This window comes from Brienomyrus brachyistius, chromosome 1, assembly GCF_023856365.1.
Source record: "Brienomyrus brachyistius isolate T26 chromosome 1, BBRACH_0.4, whole genome shotgun sequence".
NCBI classification, from domain to species: Eukaryota; Metazoa; Chordata; class Actinopteri; order Osteoglossiformes; family Mormyridae; genus Brienomyrus; species Brienomyrus brachyistius.
The window spans coordinates 20,586,745-20,611,744 of record NC_064533.1 but is presented as its reverse complement, the minus strand read 5'-3'; the positions used below and the strand labels follow the sequence as shown (position 1 = coordinate 20,611,744).

General features: G+C 39.1%; 3 protein-coding genes and 1 long non-coding RNA gene across 10 annotated transcripts in view; 3 read left to right on the top strand and 1 right to left on the bottom strand.

Annotated features, from left to right (window-relative positions):
* The window catches only part of ppp1r42 (protein phosphatase 1, regulatory subunit 42), a 55,151-nt gene extending 46,456 nt beyond the window's left edge, over positions 1 to 8,695 (top strand). For 2 of the 4 annotated variants that reach the window (XM_049015934.1, XM_049015933.1), the window contains exons 2-8: positions 621 to 831; positions 1,025 to 1,191; positions 1,714 to 1,852; positions 2,322 to 2,438; positions 4,456 to 4,573; positions 5,527 to 5,658; positions 6,041 to 8,695. In XM_049015934.1, the coding sequence (XP_048871891.1) occupies positions 700 to 831; positions 1,025 to 1,191; positions 1,714 to 1,852; positions 2,322 to 2,438; positions 4,456 to 4,573; positions 5,527 to 5,658; positions 6,041 to 6,156 (921 nt within the window). In that variant the 5' untranslated portion in view covers positions 621 to 699 and the 3' untranslated portion in view covers positions 6,157 to 8,695. The remainder of the gene's footprint in view (positions 1 to 620; positions 832 to 1,024; positions 1,192 to 1,713; positions 1,853 to 2,321; positions 2,439 to 4,455; positions 4,574 to 5,526; positions 5,659 to 6,040) is intronic. The other 2 variants (XM_049015935.1, XM_049015936.1) reach the window with 2 other exon arrangements.
* A 933-nt stretch (positions 8,696 to 9,628) lies between these two features.
* On the top strand, positions 9,629 to 12,248 carry LOC125743492 (transcription factor 24-like). Of its 4 annotated transcripts, XM_049015940.1 has the most exons (4): positions 9,629 to 9,657; positions 10,001 to 10,091; positions 10,492 to 10,873; positions 11,455 to 12,248. In XM_049015940.1, the coding sequence occupies exons 3-4, from the start codon at positions 10,532 to 10,534 to the stop codon at positions 11,563 to 11,565; spliced, it is 453 nt and encodes a 150-aa protein (XP_048871897.1). In that variant the 5' UTR covers positions 9,629 to 9,657; positions 10,001 to 10,091; positions 10,492 to 10,531; the 3' UTR covers positions 11,566 to 12,248. The 4 variants fall into 4 exon arrangements, with proteins under 4 accessions (XP_048871897.1, XP_048871895.1, XP_048871896.1 ...); XM_049015938.1 differs by lacking the exon at positions 9,629 to 9,657 and adding an exon at positions 9,736 to 9,907 and having other exon boundaries at positions 10,001 to 10,873; XM_049015939.1 differs by lacking the exon at positions 9,629 to 9,657 and having other exon boundaries at positions 9,736 to 10,091.
* Positions 12,249 to 13,175: 927 nt separating this feature from the next.
* On the top strand, positions 13,176 to 15,305 carry LOC125743554 (uncharacterized). Its single transcript, XR_007398325.1, has 6 exons — positions 13,176 to 13,327; positions 14,184 to 14,256; positions 14,525 to 14,581; positions 14,788 to 14,856; positions 15,046 to 15,102; positions 15,192 to 15,305. It is a non-coding gene; the product is annotated as an uncharacterized LOC125743554 (long non-coding RNA).
* A 108-nt stretch (positions 15,306 to 15,413) lies between these two features.
* Positions 15,414 to 23,098, bottom strand: mcmdc2 (minichromosome maintenance domain containing 2). The gene is made up of 14 exons (XM_049015920.1): positions 22,812 to 23,098; positions 22,055 to 22,185; positions 21,914 to 21,973; positions 21,511 to 21,706; positions 20,278 to 20,400; positions 19,913 to 20,014; positions 19,068 to 19,196; positions 18,726 to 18,963; positions 18,445 to 18,650; positions 18,119 to 18,285; positions 17,119 to 17,289; positions 16,657 to 16,799; positions 16,011 to 16,120; positions 15,414 to 15,774 (listed from the first exon to the last, which is right to left on the bottom strand). Exons 1-14 carry the CDS (start codon positions 22,906 to 22,908, stop codon positions 15,608 to 15,610), a joined length of 2,040 nt encoding a protein of 679 aa, XP_048871877.1. The 5' UTR covers positions 22,909 to 23,098; the 3' UTR covers positions 15,414 to 15,607.
* Positions 23,099 to 25,000: the final 1,902 nt, after the last annotated feature.

Below are 25,000 nucleotides of genomic sequence, written 5' to 3'. Positions count from 1 at the left end.
ACAATTTCGGTAGTTTTCCAGTTTACCGTTAGTTAACCATTGCTAACTAGCCCTAGCTCAGTCATATACTGTACGTACACAAATACACATATGAAGTGTACAATGCAGGATAAACACTGATAATAAGCCCACACGTTCAAATAAAAAATGTTAAGGGCAGGAATTTATTAGGCTATGCCGCTTTTCACGTTCGTGTTTTTTTAACTTTTAAGTTAAGAAAGGTTTTCTAATTTGTTTTTATTATATGTTCTTGTATTATTATTTGTACCTATTATGCCAAACATACTTTTGTAAAGCAACAATTTAAAACATTTAAATCGTACTAAACTGTCATATTTATACAAATAAATAGCACTGTACCCTGTAATGGAGTAGCGTCGCATCCGCGGTGTACCCCTGCTTTTCACATCTCGCAACTCTGACAAGGATAAGTAGTTAGAATATGGATGTAGCTATATTTTAAGTGTTGGTTATGAGGCATTATGGCAGGTATGAAACTATTCATAAACAGGTAAATCTGCCACAAACCTGGAAATACCTAAAGTTGGTTGGTGTGGGTGGGAGGATCGCGAATTAAAGTTTTTGTGTAATTGTGCTAATAGTATTTTTTTCTTTTACAGATCTTTATTATTGGCCAGTTAAATCATAGCGACAATTTTAGCTGGAGATTTCTGAAACGTGAGCTCACCATAAGCAGTCATGGTCTCCCTGAATGTGGACCTGGTTGCCAAATGCCACGCACACTTGAAAAACAGAAGAAGCATGTCCCTTTCACAATATCTAAAGAAAGTCACCCACCTGAATTTTTCCAACAAAAATATTGAAGATATCGTAAGTATAAAACTTCACTGGCTCTCCTTAATGTTATATATGTAGGAAAATACAAAAATATATAAGAATTACAGATACATTTGGGTCAGTTGTTCCAGCATCTTGCTTGCTTTAGATTGCATTAGTATCGTTAAGGTGATGCAGTATTGCAGTGGGAAGCATAGTCACCATTTACATAGCTGTGCATTTGCAGGGGGATATTTCCATGTGCAGAAACCTCACAGTCCTCTATCTGTACGACAACCGGCTGACACAGATCTGCAACCTGGACTTCGCCTGCAGTCTCACACACTTGTACATGCAGAACAATAACATCAAGCGCATCGAGAGGCTCTCCTGCCTGCAGAGGCTCGCTAAGCTGTGAGCACGAATGGGGCTGCCTGGCGATGGCATCAGATGGGTCTGATCACAAGTGTAACGTCATGTTTAACAAGCTGCCCCTCCGCCTTCCTAGTCAAAATAAGAAGTCAAAGTATCGTTATTGTCATCTTCAGCTGTATGATCCATGAGTCATACATGGAGATGAAATTACGATCTTGTTGGCCATACTACAAAAAAATAAATAGAATATAAAATATGAATATGAAAGACACCTAAACGTGTTAATAATATAAAAGTTATTAAAGATATATATAGTAATATTATTCTTTGATATTAATCTCACACATAAACTGTTCTTCATGTATCAGCACTATTGAATGATTACTGTTAGCCATTGTTTGCACCTTAAGTTTTATTAATTCTCATGTACATTTGTGTCGCCTTGGCCTCACAATGGCCACAGAAGTATTTTATCTGCTGGTGGTCAGCATTTCTCATATAATTTTGCTGGCTGGGGTGCGAACACTGAACTCCAATAATCTTCTGTGCCGTTTGCCTCAGGTACCTGGGGGGCAACAACATCTCTGTGGTCGAGGGGCTGGAGCAGCTGACGGAGCTCAGGGAGCTACACCTGGAGGGTCAGAGGCTGCCGCCGGGGGAGAAGCTGCTCTTCATGCCCAGAAGCCTGTTGGCCGTCTCTGTAAGGAATCACCGTCGGGCACATTACAGTCACCTTCATCCCCATGAAGGTCACGCTCAACTCACACTTGAAGAGATAACTCTATTACTATTTACTATTATAAATGAATGGTCCAAAGAAAATAAATAATAAATTACTAACTAGCATAAATGGGGGAAAACACAACATATGTTGTTGGTCTTTTTACATTTGCTTAATCTGTAATGTGCACTTTAATAATTCAAGCAATAAAATTCTGGAGACATATTTAAGACAACATAACTGTGGACATCCCCTATGTAAGTGATAAAATGAAGAATGTAATTTTCTGATTTCAGTTTATTCTGCACATTTGAATGTGGTAAGCCTGTTTACTTGAAATTTGCAAGTGTAAAATAATGTGTATTAATGTTTATAGTGAATGGCATGCTAGAATGATACCACAATATGTAATCTGTATTTTTTTTTTTTTTTACATTTTTTACACCAGGAATCATTAAACGTTTTAAACATAAGCAACAACAACATTGATGAAATTCAGGAACTTGCCGTCCTTAAGCAACTGAAACAGCTATTTGTTGCCAATAACCAACTTCAGGATGTTGCGGTAATTCTTCAAATTCTCTTGATAATATTTAAAGTTTGTCTTAAAACTCAACAATCGTATTTTTCTGACAGTAACCACTATGAGCAGCAGAGAAACATAATCATAATAATATAGTATTTAAAGTGATCTACATTTAAGATTTACATACCAATATAATACTATTGTCAAACATTGTTTTGTTGCATGTATTCTGAGGGTTCTTACATAGCAGAGGTGATCTCTTGGTACTATGAAAAGTCATGAAAGGTAGATTTGTCGCTGAGAGTTTAGCTGTCCTGTGTTCAGCCAGGGTGAGAATTATTCAGTAAATCAGCAGAGTTCTCCCCAGGGAAGCCATTCAATGACATTTTAAACAAGCACACATTTTCTGCTTTCTCATGTGAACTTATTTTCTTGAAATTACATTTCCAGTACATCCAGTAAATCCAACTTTCTTGCGTTTACTGAACATTTTCAAGAAATGTGTTGTTTGCTATCCCTAACTTTGACATGACTAATACAAAATCCACTGAATAGACTTTTAAATATTGAATACAATATAAAATATAATATTGGTTATGATAGTCACAGCAGGGTCCATCAGGCACTTATGCATACTGTGGCTTTATGTATTTTTATATAATTATATGAATCTCTCTTACATCTCCGGCTTTCTGAACATGGCTATATTGTGTATTGAGGCACAGAACATAATACATCCCTTCAGAGCACATAGTGAAAAATGCAATTAAAAGTAAAATGTGCATATTAGTGTTTCTCTGTCCAAAGTATCTGTAAGTGCATGTAAAACAGTTAAGGTCATGCACGGAGGTATCATTAGCTGAATAATACAAATTGTCTCAGATGAAACTGAGGCAGGTCATTTTTATAAACAGGAACTACTTTTCAAGTCTAGCAGATATGACCTTTAATTTATACAACCCTTTGGCCTATTGATTGTGCATATACAGAGGTTGAAGGGATCAGTCTATTTTTAATCAGTCTATTTTTATTCACAATCGAGAAGAGACAATACAAACATTTACAATAGATTATGACTGGCCGTCAACCAAGTGATAAGTGGGTATCCCCATAGTGGCTTTCTACACGACCAGCGCACATGGACACGGATCGACACTGTGCTTCCATGTAGACCCGCATCCCAGCTCACAGAGTGGCGGTTTTGCTGCTGGGAAGTTTTGCCCTGAGTTCCTTGGAGTGACGGGCCTGATGCGATCATTTATCAAAGTGTAGAAGCATGCCGGTGTTGGGGGTGGTCCCCACAGACCTGATTACACTTCAACTGGAAACTGGAAGCTCTTTGGCCGAGACAGGAAGGCGATGACGAACCAGGGAGTGTCCAGAGGGTTATCATATTTCCACCCTGAAATAATGCGCTTTTAGATAAACATACCACAATGGGGAACATGGTTGGGGTCACGCACCCAGGGAGCCTAGTTAGCTATATGATATTAGGGACATTTTCATTAAATAAACAGTAAATATAGGTGATGTCTACAAGTTTACTCATTAGTGCTCTAAGCTTTTCTTCCATTCATTTTTCCATCAGTTTAATAATTCAAGGATCTCTCCCCATGTCTCCTAAAGTGCATTTCAAGACAATTTATAAAATTAGTTTAAGAATGGATTATATTGAAGGGAGTTTATGTGCGACCTGTTTAGTGTTTGTTGGTTGCCAAATATATTTTACTTTTGATTAAATATTAAAAATGACCATGATCAGACATGCTCAGATGTACTTCATTGGAGTCTGGGAAACATCCAAATACAAATGTCATCTGTGAATGCATGATTCTATTGAGAATGGTTTATTGACGTCTCTGAACTCAGTTATTTATTGTTTTTTAGACCTTTTTGCATGCAGTTCAATATAGAGCAGATTTTTCCAGAATTACAGTGATTTTCTAAAAAAATAGCTGTACACTTTTAACAAATCAGCTTAAAAGCAGTAAATGTTCTTTGAGATTCTAAGTGGCATCTGCATGAATTAGATACCATCTCTGTTGCACATTTTCAGGAGCTAGAAGCCGTTTTCAGCCAATGGCCGGAGCTGTGCCGGATGGACCTGAGTGGGAACCCGGTTTGTCACAAGCCCAAGTACTGGGATACTGTGATAACTGTGTGCAGGAAGCTTGGTGAGCCAACACAACTAAGCACTAGTCATGTTCTGTAACAGACTAGTAACACATTTCTAAAACCCAACTCAGATCACTTACACTTCATTCACACTCTGAAATGAGGATCAGATTTTACATCACAATCTCAAAATATATCAGATATTAGAGTAGACTCACACTGAAGCTGTGATTTATGAGTAACAATGAATTGCTGTTTGTATTTCTTTCATGAGGATCTTACGCTGCTGTAAAGATTGTAATAGCAGTACATTCCATATGTAGTCCCCATCAGATTATACCGACTCTCTGATACCGGCACAATATTGAAAAGCTGCTTTGTCTGTATTACACAATAAATAACTCCTTACTTAAATCATACAGCCTTGTAGTGAGGCGTGTTCTAGGTAACATGTATTTTTGCTGCATGTGAAACAGCACAGGGTAGATCTTAGTTTATGTTCTTCATGTGTCATGGTTATGATGTCATACAAATGGTGGGGATGTATTCTGACAGGAATTATTTTTGTGTCTGTCAATCTTGTAAAAAACATAAACATATTAAATGTGTATATGTATACACACACACACACACACACAAATACAATACAGTGCAAAAGTCTTTGGCAGTCAAAAAAAATGTTTGATATTTATTGAAGTAATAACTGTACATTTGCTCGGAAAGAAACACAATGTAGAATCAGAACATATGAAAATGACCAGTAACACTATAAAAACTAACAAAAAATTCTTCTGTTCTCACTATTTTGACACTATTTTGTAACTATTTCACTATGAAGTCACTATTTTGTTAGCCAGAAGAACATCACTTTGGTTCACGGTGATGTATTTAGGATGTCGAATTTACAATAAATTGTACATAACAATGTCTGTAATTCATGATATTTCTTTGCAGACATTTTACTTATTTAAAATTGCTGTGCTTGTTTCATGTCACTGACCATGTTATACAGAGGAGCTGGATGGGAAGGAAATTAGTGAATTTTCCAGACAGTTTCTAAAAAACTGGAAAGCCTCAAGAGAGGTGAAAAAAAAAGTCAGAGAGGAAAGACTAATGACTGGACCGACAGCCTACCTGTTCCCTGGTAAGGACACCTCTGCTTGAAATTTTAAGTAATGTAATGTTGAGTAATGTAGGCCTGTTACACAGCAAACTCGAGGAAAGGATTAATGATATATAAATGAGGGTTTTAGAATTATTTTGTCTATATATAAATATATGTTTTGTATTTCATCATCATCATCAATATTATTATTGTTATTATTTAGTAGTTGTAGCAGTAGTATTCCTAAAGTAGTATGGTTTCAGTGCTTACATAATTATATTTGGCTTCAGGTTACCGTACCTACTGTATTGTATTGAACAAAGTAATGGTACTTGCAGAGTAGTCTAGTGTGACTGCACTATCTTTGCGTAATCTCCAGATGCGCGTCTTTGCCCCTAAACGCAGCGTGTGTTTCTGTCAGCTCCTCATCCTGGTCATACTGTGTGCAGCACTATGACACGCCGATCATTGAACTCTGGACCTGCGGAGTGCAGACACACGGTGGTGCAGTCCGGAACGAAAACTATCGCCCGTTAATGCCGTTAGTGGCCAGTCTAACACTGGCATTTTGGTAATCAATATTAAATCTTTACGTGCATTTCTTTTCATGCACGGAAGGAGTGTGTTTATAAAATATATTTTCCCATTGATTTTAAACCTAATCAATGACTTGTCTCGTTATGGCCAAAAATAATGCACATTATGAGATTTTACCGTAGATACACTTCATACCACTTCTCGTTTCCTTCCTATCTACCAAATGCTGTGTATTTATCGAATACCTCTAGGCATTAAAATATTATTTTCTTTGCCATGAAAACACAACCTTCTCTGCCTCATCCCTTAGATCTGTCTGTTAGCACATATTCGGCCTTTCCCCCATTTTCACCTGTTTTGTGTACCGCTCTTACCAACTGTCATGGTACATTCACGCTGCTTTAAAACTTGATCACCGGTCACCATCTGTGATATGATCTATGATTTTGCAAAGGCCAGTTATACTTTGTATATATATTTAATACGTTCGTTAATACGTCATAGTAACCCATCCAATTTTCCCCCTATTTTTGACTGACACTGGACTGTACCATAAATATCTTACTATACAAATAGGTCTAATACTTAGTGACACCAAAGTTATTACACTTAAGTAATATCAGAATGTGGGATCAGTTACACATCCCCAGCTGAGATGGTCAGGGGTCTTATTGGTCTAGATATAGGATTTGATTTCTCTGTCTATCACTCATATAATTCATAATATCACTCATATAATTCATCAAAGCAGGTGTATGATTCTTCAAAGCAAACTGGTCTTTTACGTGGTCAGAAAAATTATCTTAGTGAAATTTGTAAATGTCTACATTTACGCATTTTAGCCTGTTGCAGTTTATCCTTCATTGCTCATTGTAAAAGCTTTATTCATTCAGTATGAGTCACATGCCAGTAGTCACACTTATCAGGACAATGACTTCTTTAAAACACCCACCCCACCTGCGCATTGTTATTTAATTCAAATCAAATTAAATCAAATCAAATAAAAAAACTTTATTTGTCCCGAGGGGCAAATTTAGGCACTCAGAGCAGTGTTGCACAGACACAGAACCGGACATTAACGAAATAGAACAAATAAAATAAAATATCAGAATAAAAGTAATAATAATAATAATAGTAAAGAAATAAAGTGATGAAATGGTTTCAATATATACATAAGGTGCAAAATTGCAGTTGCAAGTAAGTAAATTAACAGACTAACGTAAGATGCAGAATTAGGCAGGTGAATAGGTAGTGGGGAATGAGAATATGGTTATTCCTTTATAGGGTTTGGTGCATAAAGGCAGAGGGTGATAGTGGCTTCAAATTCACATGTTGAACAGCCCTTGGAACATAAGTGTTTCTTCTCCTTTGTGTCCTGCAATCCTGGCAGCGGATTCGGCGCCCGGAAGGAAGCCACTCAAAGGCTGGGAACAGCACATGTGAAGAGTCCTGTAGGATTCTGAGTGCTGTTCTCAGTGTTTGCAGCTCACATAAGGAGGACAGAGTTCTGACTGGGGATCCACTTATTTTAGAGCACACCTGTTTAGCCTTTACAACAGAAAGGCAAAGAGCAGCACATAGATATTAAACAGAACTTGGCGAAAAGTGATTACAAAATGACTACTATACCTAGAGTAAATCACAATTTACAAATTTATGAGCAATTATAGGAAGGTACAACTAGCGCACGTGTGCATGCAATATTTTCAGTAATAATTAGTGTGAAATACATAAGTTTACATAAGTGGATGTGCGCGTAAATACTTGGGAGAAAATGTTTCAATGACTGTATAACCGGTTTTTCAAACTTCCTGTTCTCTGTCAAGCAGACTACGGACCGTGAAGTTTTCAACAAACGCAGAGGCGCCAATTCTCCCCACATCCGGGGCCATATGGCTCTGTGAAAGCTGTAGCTAAGTTTAACCAAACTGGATATCGGCACTGTTGACAGATCATTGCCTCTGTGCTGACGAATATATCCCACATTCATATTTAAATAAGCTTCGTTGTTAAGCTTCGTTTTAATACACTGCCAATGGTATGTATGGCTGCACTTGTTTCAATCTTAGACCAAGAACTGGAAAGGCGTACTGATAATCAAAATGTTGTATGTTACCCTGACTTACTGGATGTAGGCTATACATCAATCCACGTGAATATGCCGAAGTCCTATTCAAAAAGAATTTAAAATTGTGTTGTTATGATTACCTTAAAGTCAAGCAAGTTGTTTTGACATTAATTATTTAACATCATTCCTATGTGTTTTTGGGCAATTTTATTTGTTGAGTGAGAATTAGAGTTTCGTTGTACATGTAGAATGACAATAAAGATATTCTATGAAAGCAAGAATTGTGTCGCAATAACTCAGGTAGCGTTTCTAATATACTAATGCAACATACAAGACAGTGGTGCTTATGGGTATGAAAAAATATAAGGAAAAGTGTTTGAGAGCTTCGTTAATTTCGTATAATATCTGCATGATTTACTTGTTACAGTATAATTCAAAAATACCAAATAAACAAAGCTACTTATGTATGGTAGCAGTCTGTTTGTCGCTTTCCTTCTGTTAAATTAAATATTTCAGTTGCAGTAATAAGTATGCCTGTCTTAATTTCACAACATTAAAAACCCACAAAACAGCAGCAAAGTGTTTTGGCTGCGATTTTTTCCCCCAGCATTTGGTGCGTTACGTATAATTTTATTCAGTCATCTCCAATCACATTTAACTGTAATACAATAGTAATTCCGTGAATATTATATCAATTCATTTACTGTCAAGTTACCGGGAACACCACAGAACAATGCATTATGCCGACAAATAAACATGCCCTTGTCTGCTGGGTGCACACTTTATCGTTAGTCTGTTACGCTATAATACAACTAATATAGCCACAGAAAGGTACGCCATTAAGAGAGAATACATTTTATGTAAGATATTCACTGCACTCCTAAAGCGGTATTTCAAAATCAAACCAGTAGGTCAATATGAAAGATTCAGAACACAGTAATTAGCGTAATACGCTTACCTGGCTTTTTCAGCTTTGATTCATAATTTGTGGCCCAGAGCAACGTGGTTATTCCATCCTTACAAAAACAAAATTTATTAAGAACAGTCTGTGATGCTCTACGGATAATTCCAGTCGTTAATTTGCAAACATCAGCTTTGCGGACATTGGAAATCAGAGTGATTAATTTACAAGTCTCGCAAGTATTTCCTCAAACTAGCCTGTTGATTGCACTGTTTGGGCTTATTTATTGCCTGCTTATTTACATCAAACTTAGATTAAAGTGCAGAAAATACGTGATACCGACCACATCTAACCATTTTGTCTCAGCTTGATAATGTTTATGAAGTTAATCTGAAAATAAATATTTCGAGCAAGACAAAGTAAAATTGATGTATTATATAAAATCAGAGGGAAATGGTAGGCTGATTTGAATTCCGGAAATTACATTAAATTACCCAAGATCTGGAAAACTTTAAAAAAGGAGTGCTGTGTAGTAAGTGGAAGTTGTGCTTTTTATTCAGTGGTGTGCATTAAAAGAAGAGAATACTAATGTAAAACGTTGCTTATTCATCGTGAAATATAGCTTTCCGTTTTCCAGGAGATGTAACTAAGGGGAAAAATTGTGCTTGTCTCCGGTTGCCAGTGATTTTCGCGTGTTTGATTAATTATACCGGAGTGAGTAGCTGCCAACTTTTTGAGTTTTAGTAAAATCGGGGGTTCGTGAGGCATGTAATTTCAGTCAGGTGAGAGCTTCAAGTCTCAAGCCCAAGAAGCAGCGCATTTTCTTTAACAACGTCCACTGGTTTATATAGCTGCGGATTACTTTCGTTCAACAGAGTGAAGAATTCATCCACCCGGAGAGAGACCGCGGATTGCATCAGTCTAACAAAACACGTGAAATTTCACAAAAGAGCCTTTGGCAGAAAGGTAAATTCGGTTGATACAGATGTTTGTATGCATTTAACCCTAAATGTTATATCAACAATTTTTCATATTATAAATAGACGGCATTAAAGCATACGCCATAAGGAAGATTATAATATTTATTTAAATGTGACACAATCTAAATTAGAAAAAGGATAAGATTTTTTAAATTCTATTTACAATATGTTTCACTGTGGGAATTAAATCAGTAAACGTTTTAAAACTGTGTACCTGAACATGATTAACTGGCATGCATCTCCCCAAAACAACATATTATACCTTAAACATTGACGCACTGGCTGTATTCATTGGAAGCAGAACTTAAATCCTAGTCACAATTAGTAAGAACAGTTTTTACACGTCCTCCAGCTCATTTGTACTAACTGGTTCCTATGACTGGAAGATACTCATCGGTTATATAGGATGGAAATGTCACGGTGACAATGGACAAGACAACTGCATCAAGTTCAAGCTCAAGTCCGAGTTCCAGGGTGGTCAAACCCAGCGGCCTTGGTATTAGAGGACGCCCAGCTGCGGCTAGCGCAGCCCGAGAAAGGAGCAGAGTACAGACTCTGAGGCACGCTTTTTTGGAGCTTCAGAGGACACTACCGTCAGTACCACCAGACACCAAACTATCCAAACTGGACGTCTTGATTTTGGCCACCACCTACATCGCTCATCTAACTAGAACTTTGCAAGATGATGGAATACAAGCGGCAGAAAGCACAAAACAAACTGAAGTGTTAAACGCGATGAAAGGCGAGGGTTATCTGCACCCAGTTAAAGTAAGTATAAGCTATAGAGCGGTGTTCATTTATTCGTAAACATAGAACTGTACAATGAATATTACATAATCAATACATATTACAGAATTATACATATTACATAAAACAATGCATAATTTAAAATAAAATTGTCATTTAATCAATTATTATTATATTATTAATAACACAAAACCAAATAATAAATCAAAATATTCATATATGTCGTTGCATATAATTTTATTAGAAATAGTTTTTCAAAGCTATTTGTTATGTGTACTGATATAAAATAGCTATGGAGTCTACTGGAAAGTGTGAACGTAGCTTTTTAATATCTTTAAAATTTCACAAGTGACCAGTGTCTGTTTCGTAAATATAGGCTACACACATAGCTCATAGTGAAAAATGTAACCTAGTAATTTCGAAGTTTTGACGATCGAACTTTTTTGTTTCTATTACTCTTGTATTATATTGTCATACATAATCCAAAAAACACTGTACCCAAAACTCAGTAGGCCTAACATTTATAAATTCAGAATAGATATATTTTACACATTATATGTTAGTCTATATGATTTGTGATATAATATCATCTTGTCTTACAGAAATGGCCGATGAGATCCAGATTGTACATTGGGACTACTGGACATTTTTTAAACTTGGGTGAAACGAAGGACTCGAGCAATACCCAACTACCACCTGCTTCTCGGTCATAAATTACTTGGCACTTGACTATGTGGTCCTCTTCTGACATACGTGATGTTTAAATTTTACTTTTGTTAGCGAAACGATGACGTCGTTTTCTGAATCTTAATGAAATGCCTATGCATGCCACCTCCCACGTCAAGTTTTTAACAGAGATGTTTTTCCGCTACCTTATGGTTTTCATAATAACGCCAGCATAGAGAAATTGCAGAAATTAACATGCATTCTTCTTACAGTTAAAGGCGTCGAGACATTTCAGTGGGATTACGTATTGTGAATCGTATAAACCTTCACGAACTGTTTGTATATATTTTCAATTTCTTTTGGATTCTTTATGTACTGTAACTCTGTAGATTTTGAGAATTTAATCTTCCAGCGATGACGGGCATGATTATTTCATATTTTACCCGCTGGTTTTGCACTTTCACTTTAAGCACTTGCACTCAAAGCACATTAAACAGCTAAACTCAGCCATTTCAAATCATCTGTCAAAAAAATGTCACTAGGTAACGAAACCATATTTCCATATTATGTGACAAGAAAAGTTGCAAACACTGCACGTACATTGTTAAGTAATAAAATTACGGGAATAGATCAAACCCTTAAGATTACAAACAAACGAGTCTGTGTGTTCTGTCAAAAACGTAGGCCTATTTTTCCGTTACAAAATGACAAACGAAACAAAATTACATTTTTGACTAAAGGTAGGCCTATTTTATGGTATCGTATTAATGTATATGAAAAACTAATTTATCAAAAAGTACTGTGTATTTTTTTTTATCATTTTCATGTACAGTCTGCTGTTCAACGGAGTAACGAAAAGGTTTATAGGTGAAAAAGAAACACATCAATGAAAAGAAAATAACCAATGCAATTAGCAGAGTTCCTGTAGCCTAACTACACTGTCAGAAAAATGGGCACAGTCCTGTTTTATTTTTGTTCCCCAAGGTACAAACAACATATTAATGTACCCCCAATGGTACAAAAATGTTCCTCAAGGTACATTTACCCAGTTAGGGTACAACTGGCGGACCCTTGAGGGTACAGCCACAGTGACTGTGACATTGACAAGTACTGGTACTTTTTTCCTGAAAATGTATTTCATGAGAATCATTATCTGATTTACAATTTACCTTTATTTGTTACGTCTTATTTACATTTATCCCGTGATTGAATTGTTATGCTACATTAAACTGGTGAACTTTAAACTACTAAAACTAGTTTTGTAACTACAGCACCTGTATATGGACTGAAAAAAATAATCACGAAAATAACTCTGTCGAATTTAGGGATTCCGCACACTCAACGAAAAATATACAAATAAAAAAAATCGTTGGCATATTTCATAATTTAAGACATCTTGCTCCAAATTTACTATGAAAAGCCACATAAAATGAAAAGTACATAAATCCCAGACTTAATCGGTGTGAAGTTAAAAAGATTCTTCATGCGCATTCTTGCGACAGCCAACCACCAGGTTCAATAAACATTTACTCCTACGATATAATTGCCCCTTTCAAGGCAACAACACAGATAATTCAGGCATACTAGTAACTAGTGCGAAGTAGCTATTACTTCCACAGTGACCCGGCAGTACTCATTGAGACGCAGAAGGCACGCCGTGCGCATGCTCCGGTATCACTACAAAGGCGATCGACAGAAAGAACGCGATCTTTTGCGCTTACTTCAGCCTCGTGGGTGTGATGGCAGCTGCGAGACGTAGGGTGTTGAAAGGACTTTTTCTTTCGATTTGCGCTGGAAATGCTTGCATCGGTATGTATAATAAAATTGTGTTTATTAAGGACGATGTATTTGTGATATTATTTCGGTTTCATAATAATTCGTTTGTTGTCCACATCTTCATTTCCATTAACTTCTCCAGTTCACTAAGGCGAAAATTGCAGTTTTAGTTGGTTTAATTTGTTGATTGTCGTGGCATTTTGTCTTATTTAGTAATAAACACGTGGGGAAGATAAATTACATACATTAAAATGGCTGAAGTTACCGATTGTTCACCTCTGGACACTCAAACCACGTGTAACTATCCTGAAGCGCATGTCTAAAATGCTTAGCTGGCTAGCTAGCTATTTCACCTATAAGGTATTTAACCTCACTACTAAATAATGCAACAAAATGCTTTTTTCTGAAGTTTTAGAATTTTATTTTTGACGTTTTATCAGTGTTTTCCTGAAGAAAACGGTAACTAGCGCAGAAATATAGTTGTCCGTGAAAGAATCTGAATGTTCTCGTATTGCGGAAATCCAGTTTGACTCAATCGCCATAAGATCCATTTTAGTAGTTCAATCGTGAGTGACTCTCGTTTCAGATTGGTCACAGTACCGCAAGAGAATTGACTTATGGGTCTTTTGCCTGTGGGGATTTTGGCCTGCTCTTGGTGAAAGTCCTGACTTTCAAGTCTTTGATGTAAAGCTGTTGCCAAGCTGTCCTATTTAAGGCCTCTGACATTCATTTCATCTGTCATGAGAATTGTCTCCTCCTCCCATGCCTTTATTGGCTCTTCCATTATCTTGAGAATTTAAGGGAAAACTAATCAAAGTCTGGATGCAGGATGTGCAGGTGTGATTCTAGCCTCCTATAAACTAATTGAAAACTCTTCTGCCATCCACAGAACTAGTCTGGGTGTCTCTGCCATTTTTATTGAACTGTGCGGAAACCTGAATGCCAGATGCTGCAGTACACGGGTAAGTTTTTTTTTAAATATATATATATATATAAAAATAATAAATAAATGCTAATGTGACGTCCTCCTTTGAAAATGGTAACTTTAATACCTGAATTCACGGTGTTGGATGTGTCTTGAACTGTGATGAATTATTTTTGCCGTTTACCCTTCAGACCAGATTGGGGTGATGACTTTCATATTATTCTGAGTTCAGTGACTCCGACCTCAGCATAGTATTGAATATGATGCGTTTCATACAAAGATCTTTTTTTTTTTTTTTTTTGTAGGCATGAAAATGACCTGAGATTAAGAGCCAGGTGTTGAAAATGGCCACTGAGTTGAGGGTATGTACTGTATGTCTGGTGGTGCACTCGCTGTGGTGGGACTGGATCTGTGATGATACTGTGTTTGCCGTTTACCCATCAGACCAAATTGGAATGTTGAAATTGAGTATCTGAGAATCCATTTATGTTACTGACTAGTTAGTGGAATGGTGTATCTAGTTTTGTCAGTAGCCATGACACCAAACCGCTGCTTCCATTTCCTACAGGATGTACAGATTAAGGTTCCAGACCCGAAAAGAGTGTGGGGAGCCTGAAAAATGTCCACGTAGACTATGGTGAGTTGGACTGGGGATCAGATACAGCAAATGGAAAGAGGCTGACTGGTTGGTCATTGCTTCTGAAAGGTTTAGCTCTTCCAACCATTTTGGGATTGGCTCCAAGCCACCCTGAAGCCCAGAGCAGGACAAGTAGTTACAAGATGGACGGACTTCATAGCTTAACTTAATGGTTGTTTTTGCTTACAGATGTGGAAGCTATCCAGAGGATGGGCTTCTGCCAGCAGAGATGGCTGTCTTATTTAGGTGAGAAATGGATTTTTGTTGGACAAAACCTACATAGCATAAATCCCAGCAGTGTTGGTTGGTTCCTGTAAACCAAATTTCTCCTCTAGGATTTAATGGAAACAAGGTTGTATGAAGACTCCTGGCTCGCCTACTAAGAGCTCCACAGTGCTTGTTCTGTATTCTAGCTGGCCCTTTGTCTTAATAAACCACTTTAAACCTTACTTGGTTCTGTCCTGATTTGGTTCCTACTACCAATTTCAGCTTCACAGGTTCTGTGCAGTGTTTTCTGCAGACTTTTTTTTTTTTTTTTCTTCCCTAAATTGAAATTGGAGGAAGGTAATATCTTGACTTGTACAGCAGAGCCATTTCATATTGCCTTATCTCCCACCTCCTAGTAACAAGAAGTTGACTTTGATCTAGCTAAACTAAATGAGCTGGGGTACATTTTAAAATGAGCAAACATAACGACTTAGTTTGGCTTGCAGTCCAGAAGCATGGCGAAGGCCAACAGCAACCTGGTTCTCTACTCTTCCGTGATGTAGTTTGCAGCCCCAGGTGCATAGGCATAGATGAAGTTTAGGATCTGCTGGTGCAGCTGATCCAAGGCCAAATCCCTCTGGTGTAGGGATTCAAGATCATGCAGGTCACAAGGGAACACAACCTCAGGAGGAATGGTGAGTGCAGAGGCACCTGTAAATGTATATTTATACTGTAGCTATATGAGAGAAATATTTTTTAGAATTTCTTGACCTTCAGCTTATGTTCCTTAATATCAGCAATGGCTCTTAACTAAACCAATGACAACTGGGCTGGGTCACCGATTAGGCAAACATAACTGCCACACCCATGGTCTGATGTACAGTGAACAAAGGAATTGGCAACTGGGAGCTGAAAGGAAACATGGCCAGAGTAATATTAATACTCACCGTACTTCAGGGTGAGTGATGCTTCACACAGCAGCACTGCAACCACTGCATCCTCCACTGACACCATGGTCCTTAGACTCAGTTTACAGTGAGCCTCTGCCATGGAGACACTAGCAAACAAAGACAAGGTGGACTTGGATACACTCAATATCAGACATATCCAGTGATATCCTCTGAGGAAACCATAGCCTGCAGTGTTTGTGATCCAGCCCTCAATTCATTAGAGTCACTGTCAGGACATAAAATAATGGTATTGACTTAAATCTGATGATTAGCCCAGTTTCCAGTGGGCAGCCTATTTTCACTCACAAATTGGAGTTTATCTCAATGTTAATTTAAAACTACTAAAGCAACCCCTGTGGCCTCATATCACAATCACTGCAAGTCTGCCAAAAGAATAAAATTATTCAAGGATTCTGCAATTGTCACAAGCCTGAGCACGTTCTGGGTCAAAATGCATAGTAAAAATAGTAAAAATACCCCATCTAGTGGTGAAAAATAAATAGCATCTAAACGACTTGTAATGGATTTCTGCTTCTGACCATGCAATTGCTGAACTCGAAAGACATGCTCCACTAGAACGCTTATTCCTAATTGTCCATGAATACTCCTGTGCTGTACTAGTCCCTGATGACGTTGTGCGTACAGGAGTCTAAAGTAGGCAGCTGAGAGTGAGGGGCTTGGTCCTGTACTGGAGCGCAGCCTGCGGCTTGCTGTATAATAGCCATGGATCATCCTTTCCGCTTGGGGGCTGAGCTCCACCTGTAGGCTGCGTGCATGGTCCAGGAGCTGGGCAGGGTGTTGGTAAGCATCATACAACATCCTTTGTTCAGCAAATGCAATTATTCTTTCTCCACTAGTTTAGTTATGGGACCGGATTGCATTGACTACATTTTCTTCTTTGTGTGGAGAGCATGGCATGCTCTTTTATCCAACCAAGTCTAATAAGTAAACAATTCCATGTACATATTTTACCTGTTCACATAATTTTAATTAATTCAGACAACATATAATGGAAGACCTCTTCCAGTTACCCAGTTATGTAAAATCTGTCAAGTAAACATGGGCGGAGCTTGGCATTTTGAGCCATTCCCTGTATATGACGTACATCCTGGTAATCCTGTGTAGTGAACTGCATGCTGGCGCGGTACAGGGGTTCCCCTGGTGTGATGGCGTGCCTGAGGGTGTGGATGGTGAGGGGCAGCAGAGTGCGATTTTGGCGACATTGAACCACCAGGCCGAAGGTCTCTGCAAGCTGGGCAGGAACTGACCCCATTTCCTACAGCAAGATATTCAATTATGATGCAGCATTTCAAAATTCTGTGATCTTTTAAATCTTTTAAAAAAGTAAATTTTGTGGATCACTAAACCCAATTCAACTGCTAATCACACACAAACAGCCAAATTTCTCCAAAAGGGATAATGATTGCTTCCCCATTCTAAATTTCTGCCCAATCATCTCAGCATGGCTATTCATATATTTGAAAATTGAGAACATTCTCCTTTTATCTTGGTACACATACAGTACCAGTCAAAATTCTATACATACCTACTGATGTTCATATTTTTCAACAAGATAATGACCCTAAGCACACCTCAAGCTTACTAAGCATTATCTTGAGAACTAGGGAAAAAAGTGTAGCGCTGTGACAGATGACCTGTCCCTCACAATTCCTGGGTCTAAACCCTATAGGTGGTTTTGCATGAGTAGTATCAAAAAGAGCAAGGTAGCCAACTTGTGCCCAGAACTTGTGGAAACTCCTTCAGGATCATTGGCGATGCATTACAGGTGCTACACCCGAAAGCTGGTTGAAAGAATGCTTTCAGTGAATGAGATGTTGAACATTTCTCTTGGTTAATGCATTATATGATATGTATTCCTTTACTGCCTTGAAGTCTTTCACTACAGGGTGAAACACATAGCTAAAACAGAGACAAACACAATAAAAGCAGGTGATCCCAGACTTTTAACTGGTACTATATAGAGAGAGGAAGGGATAACTGTAATCCACAAAAAATTAGGTTCACATGGAGACATTTTACATGAGCTTATTGAACATGCCATCCTGAGTAAGCACAAATCCTGTATCAATCTGGAGTGCACTAACCACTGAACCCAGAATGATACTATCTCCCTTCACTGTCCTCTTGGCATGAGTGCCTGTGTCACCCAGTGCCCAGAAGCTGCACTGGACCGGGAAGGAAAGCTGTTGATCTGCATCCTCTCCATACTTCTTTGCAGGAAAGAACACACTGGCGGTCCTGCTCTCCAACACTGAAAGAACAGTCAGTGGCAGAAAAGTTAGCAGCAGAATGCTTAACAGTTTGATGGCAGTTTAAAAGCTGGGAGCTTAGCGATGAAATAGGTCAATCAGAAGGCAGGATATTTGTTGCAGAGGGTTGGTGGTGGAGAGGTTAATGGTTGAAAGTGCACCTGACTGCAGCACCTCCAGTTTATCCTTCTTGTACGTTGCTAGATCTCCCAGGAGGCATATGCCCCCAGTGGCCAGGAAAGCAGCACCAGCGTGAATGTTGGCCGTCCCAGCACCATGTTCATCTTCAGACAGGGTGGCAAACATCTCCCCAGATGCCTGGTGTCGTATTCCCCGACTTGCAAGGGCCAGGCTGTATGTCATCAACCTTCAACAACAAGCTTTTTTATGTACCTTTAAAACCAAGTTTATACTGTTAATTTGGTGATGTTGGTGAGAACACCTGTCTATGATGAGTGTGTCACTACTCAGAGCCAGTACGTCTAAGTTATGGAGTGAATCCTGCTCATCCTCTCTAGTTTGCACTAGGCTCAGGAGCAAACCCAGCTTTAGGGTGCTGTAGAGGCCTGGAGGAACCACAGGTGACCCGAACATGCTGGCCATGACAGCTGTAAACCTCCATGGTGAGCAGGAGGTGACCACCAACAGGGACTGGAAGTTACTGCTGACAGATCCAGGACCTGAATGCAGGGGCCAAGACTGAGCACCCATAACTCACAGCAGCAAATGATAAAGCAGAGGATTATATCCAAACACAAAGTCATAAATTACAAGCGGGAGTTACTTTTTGGCTCCCATGGTTGAACGCTGCTGGCCTCTATGCTCCAAGTGACATGTGGCCACTGGTGAACATGTGCTGGAATGCCCACCACTCGATACAGCTTACCAATCTTCATGGAATCACACAGTTCATCTAAGCATGGAGAATGAAAGCAAACATTCAGCATATTTCTCTAACATTTTACAATCCATTTTCCCCCTGTCAACTACCCTTGGCTGAACACACTGGCCTCCTGTTAGCCAAGGAAAGCAGTGGGTAGTTAATATGTGCACCCCTGATTCATGGCCTTGCCCTCTCTTTCACACTGCAAATGAACTGACAATGTGTGGGAGGGGCTAAGCTCTGACAGGATGAGTCACACGACCCTCAAGAAAGGTAACCAATAAACTGTCTCCCCCACCATAGACATAACGAATCCCAGGTTTTTCCCCTCCCTGTCTCAGAGAAATGAATCCAATTTGTTCTGCCAGTATGGTCTTAATCAGCAAATGACATGGTGCAAATTCTAACTATGGTCAGTGCAGTAGGACTCAGTCTAAACAGAAATAAAAAAATAATTATCTAGATCATCTATTCACAAACCTCCTCACACTAATTGATTTGGAAAGATATAGACCAGGCAGATGCAGATACTGAAGAATAACAATTATTTCACTAACTGTAGATGATTTGTTGTAAATAATACATATTTCCAATCTTTTTGCATTCCTCAAAATTGTTTTTAATATAATGGCATTTCATGTTTAACTGGAAATTTCTAATTAATGCCCATTAATGCTAATTTAAGTGAAATAATTCTTAAGGAAAAAGACCCAAAACAGCTCACCAAACCATTAAATGGGGCCTACCTCTGAGGAACAAGGTCACAGACTGGTAACGGAGGGAGTGTGGAGGGTGGGTACTCAGGATATCCACAGCACGCGCATCAATCATCTCTACCATCTGCTTATCTGTCATAAAGGCACCATGAGGAATCCCTAGGCAACCATGCAGCAGCTTAGGGCTCCATCTTCTTCCCTTTCTTACTCAGCTGTTACCTTAAACATTTTAACTCTTTGGTTTCAGGAAATATAGTATTATAGAGTAACGTTTCAAAGGATAATCAAACTGGACCAAATAATATAGAAATAACCAACCAGAAACTGCTATATGTAAAAACCCTCCAGGTCTACTTCAAAGGTTGCCCAGCGGGAGGCCACAGTGATTCTCTCACCCCCCAGCACCCTGGACTTCATATCCTCTCTGAGAGGCGAAGAACACAGCTTGCAGGTGAAGGAGCTCCTCACCGTGGCAGATTCTGTTGCCCCTGGGGTATGTACTCGAATGTGATGGAATCCTGTAACAGCAGGCAGACCCCAGGACCTTCCTATTACTTCAGCATTTTAGTCGTCTAATAGTTTACCGGTTACTTTATATTGTCCACATGCCAACATATGTATAATTTTACTGGTAGTTTACTGGTAATTCTGTGTTATGTATCCACATAATATATGCCATTCCCTTAGTTCCAGGACAGGCACGTCCTGCTGATGCAGAGCCACTGCCCAAGTTTTCCAAGTCCTGTTACTAGGGAAAACCTGCGCTTCCAATGCGTATCTTCATTCTTGATCCAGCTAACAAAAAAGCTCATTTGATGTATCCAGAAAAATGCATCCAACCACATATAAAGTAGGTCACGTAATGGTTCCAAATGTAGGAAAATGTACGCATCATTAATAAATATATAAAATGTCTATTAATTAGCTATGCGTTAGTCATTTTAAAAAGCAAACATGAAGACATTTTCATTTACACATTGTCATGTGTGCGAATGCAGCTTAAAGAACCATTTAATGGTCATTCAAAAAAAAATAAAAAATCTGGGTCAGAGATAAATCAATAGTTCAAGCAAGACTGCCTAAGTAAGGGCTCCGTGATAAAAACCAGCATGGATGAGCACAATGGCTTTTGTTTTCATGGTTGTTTTTTTTTTTTTTTGCTTGGAGGAAAACCTTCTGATAGATTACACACTACAAATAAGATGTGTGACATTCAAGCACAAATACACCAGGCCTTTAAAGTGCTAATTATTCCATGATTCAGAATGTGAATGCTAATGCTTATGGATATGTATACAAAGTTGTGTACCATTCTTGTTAAAATGTTAAACGAACAGATCACCTGGGAGAACAACTGAAGCTCTAGTTAAGGCTCAACATCTGTCAGTGACTGCAGTGTGTGGACATACTGTTCATACTGTGTACAGAGAAGCATTTATCCCGACCATATAGGATGACAGTGCACTGGGCAGTAGTTAACTGAGAGTCTATTGGGTATGTTAGGGACCCGGAAGCTGATGAGGCCCTAATGCATTCAGATACACCTGGATAAGCAGAAAAATACTGTGCCACTGCTACTAGATTTCAGCCCAGAAATGATAATATAGCATCAGTTCTGGCTGGGTTACCTGTGGAGCAGGGGCAAGTTCCCTGTGTGCAGAGAAACCGGGCACCCTGGGTGTACTTGGTGACCCGGGTCATGGCTATGACCAGGCCCTCCAGAGCTTGGGGGCGCATGGGACTGCACACACGTGGAAACTTATGCAGGTCCAGCATGTACCCGGGGAGGGGAGGCAGCTGCATGAGCTTCAGCACCACATTCACCTGATGGCAGGACAAACAACATCGTGGTCTACACAACTACAGTGTTGTTCCACTTAGAACCAATGCTCTACTACTATATCATCTATAAACAAGAACATTTAAAAACTTCAATTAATTTCTTTAATTGCCATGCCACAGCTTTTCAAACCATGCTTTTTTGCACAACTAAATCCATGGTGTTCAAAGAGAAATCATGGACTACAATACCTGATTTTCTGTATCTATCTTCTCAATGAGTGATAGTGTCTTAATTGACAGGAAACACACCTACAAAACAAAAAAAACCCCATCGTAATTAGGTTTGCAATTCATCAATTACACTAAACTAACGTTTAGTAATTCACTTACTGATTGGAACAAAGCTGTGGCTCTGAAAGAATCGTGCAGGACCCAGTCCCCAAGGCGGGCATCGGTTTCTATTACATCGGAGGGATTCACGGTAATAGAGAACCGGTACACGGCCCCCGTTTGCTGGGGATCTGTAAGAAGTACAGTTTAACATCACATAACCCTCCCCCCAAAATATATGCAACACGTATATCTCAAATAGGTTCTCAAAAATACACATCACAGCCAATTGGGTGAGAACATTTTACTATTTAACAGCTTAACTTCGGTTCGGCATGTTTTGAAACAACCGACACGTAAGTCAAAGTATATTTTACGTGAAAGACGTATGCCGTAGTAACTCGAAACCCCCACTTGTCCTAAAATACACCTCGTACATAAAAATCAAATAGCGTGCAGGGACTGTTACATTTACAAAACTTGTACACCTGGGCAGGGTGATTCAATGGTTACTCATTTTATGAAATTTGTTCTTCCTAAAAGACCTAGTGGTACGGTACCAACAAATTTCGGGGACACTCTTAAAAAAACGTTTAATGTTCTTAAAGATTTACTGCAGACATTGTCTTGCTTTCCTGCTCGTTACACCGACGTTAGGTTTTATAGCGCCAGGCTTTTTTAGGTAACGCCGACCAGGTAGAGTGGTGACTCCAATGGGTACAAATAAAAACTAAACCGAAAACAGCTCAAACGTCGCGAAATCGACTATCCGCGTCGCTTTACTTGGGTGTCATTGTGGGGGTTGTCACACACTCACCTCCCAGTGCTTTACAGTCTTCAATGAAGCGTCGCAGCCCACCGCTCCTGTCCAGGTAGGACACGGCGGCCTCTTTCATCTCCTGAAGCTCTGCCATTTTCCCGCCGCTTTGGAAGAAATGGCCGCGCGGCCGCTGCTGTCGCGGTAACTCTTATTGAAAATACATTAATATTTGTAAGTAGACGCTTGTAATCCTGGAAATTAATGAGGATACATTTCGATTAATTGTATTTTCCCAGATATTTGTGTTTATAAGGACTGGTTAAAACTTCTCAATGGAGCGAATTTTGGTCGAATTTCGAGAGGAGTAAAAAATGAAGGAACTATATTTACCTAGGGTTGTCACCTCAGTAATGTAAAATATCCTGGACACGCAGTCGTTGACTAGAAATAATGCGTATTGCTACACCCTTCCAAAGCTTTAATTTGGTCTGTTTGATAGGGAAATTATAATCGTACATGACATTGTGATCTCCAGTATTTCAAATACATTAATAATTATTTATTCTATAATCTAATGGCTTATTCTACTAGTTATGACACATACTTAGTTACATACATAGTATGTACATAGTTACATACTTACATAGTTAAAAAAAACTAACCTAATCAATAACGTGATGAAAATGCACAATGCTTTAGTCATCACTCACTATACAGTGTGTGCAGAGTGTTCCTTGTCATGAGATTGTTCGGCATAGTATACATTCGAGTGTAAAAAAATACACTGTATAGTTTCTATTAATCTTCTGCAGCTCTGACTGAATACAAACACATGCACACACACTACATGAACAAATGTATTGTGACACACCTCTCAAACACTGAATTTAAGTGTTTCATTCAGATCCATTGCCATAGGTGTATAAAGTCAAGCACCTAGCCATGCAGTCAGGCTCACAAATATTTGTGATGCATTGGATCATTCTGAAGAGCTCAGTGAATTCATGCATGGTACTGTCCGAGGATGCCACCTTTCTAAGGCAGGTTTGGAAATGTCTCGACTGTGGAATATCTAGCAGTTAACTGTAAGTGGTATTATTGCACAGTGGAAGTGTTTAGGAACAACAGAAACTCAGCCAAGAAGTGGCAGACCACGAAAGGTGACAGAGAGGGGTTGCCGAGTGCTGAAACGCATAGTATACAGAAGTTGCCAATGCTTTGTTGACTCAATAACTGCAGAGTTTCAAACTTCCTCTAGCATTGACCCCAGCACAAAAATCTGAACGCTGAGAGTTTCATGGAATGGGCTTCGATCACCAAGCAACTGCATGCAAGCCTCACATCACCAAGCGCAATGCCAAGTGTCGGATAGAGTAATGTAAAGCACGGTGCCACTGGACTCTAGATTAGTGGAAATATGTTCTGTGGAGTGACAAATCACGCTTCTCTGTCTGGCAGTCTGATGGATGAGTGTGGGTTTGGCAGATGCCAGGAGAATGTTACCTGCCTAACTGCATTGTGCCAGCTGTATAGTTTGGTGGAGGAGGGATAATGGTACGGGGTTGTTTTTCAGGGGTTGGGCTGGGTCCCTTAGTTTCAGTGAAGGGAACTCTTAATGCTTCAGCATACCAAGGCACTTTTGATAATTCTATGCTTCCAACTTTGTGGGAACAGTTTGTTAGTTCCAGTATTTCTGTGCTTCACACACAAAGCCAGGTCCATAAAGACATGGTTGGGTGAGTTTGGTGTAGATGAACTTGACTGGCTCGAACAGAGCCCTGACCTCAACCCCATCGAACACTTTTGTGATGAACTAGAGTGGAGATTGCAGACCAGGCTTTCATGTTCAACATCAGTGCCTGACCCCACATATGCTCTTCTGGATGAAGTGGAGAAAATTTCCACAGATACACTCCATAAACCCGTTGGAAAGCCTTCCCAGAAGAGTGGCAGCTGTTATAGTTGCAAAGGGTAGAGCCACTCCATACCGGGGCCTATGGATATAGGTTGGGATGTCATAAAATTTCTTTAGGTGTAATGGCCAGGTCTCCCAATACTTTTCTCCATATATAGTGCGTGTGTGTCTATATATGCCATGCTTTCTTAGAGGGTGGGTGCCTGTATCACAAAGCAGGATTTCTTGCTTAGCCGGATAACTTTTTGGATTTAAGGTAGTCTGAGCTAAATGTAAATTACAAAAGTAAAGGCCATTTAAATTGGGGTACTTTGAGTTATCTGGCTAAGCA

What these genes read in the sequence shown, in the direction of transcription:
- LOC125743492 (XM_049015940.1), top strand. Translation starts at nt 10,532, where the DNA reads ATGGACAAGACAACTGCATCAAGTTCAAGCTCAAGTCCGAGTTCCAGG. An exon ending in GTTATCTGCACCCAGTTAAA is followed by an intron (nt 10,874 to 11,454) that starts GTAAGTATAAGC and finishes CTTGTCTTACAG; the next exon opens with AAATGGCCGATGAGATCCAG.
- mcmdc2 (XM_049015920.1), bottom strand. Translation starts at nt 22,908, where the DNA reads ATGGCAGAGCTTCAGGAGATGAAAGAGGCCGCCGTGTCCTACCTGGAC. An exon ending in AACTTGCCCCTGCTCCACAG is followed by an intron (nt 20,401 to 21,510) that starts GTAACCCAGCCA and finishes CTGCTGTTACAG; the next exon opens with GATTCCATCACATTCGAGTA. An exon ending in GCTGCCTACTTTAGACTCCT is followed by an intron (nt 16,121 to 16,656) that starts GTACGCACAACG and finishes TTTGTTTGCTAG; the next exon opens with TGTCTCCATGGCAGAGGCTC.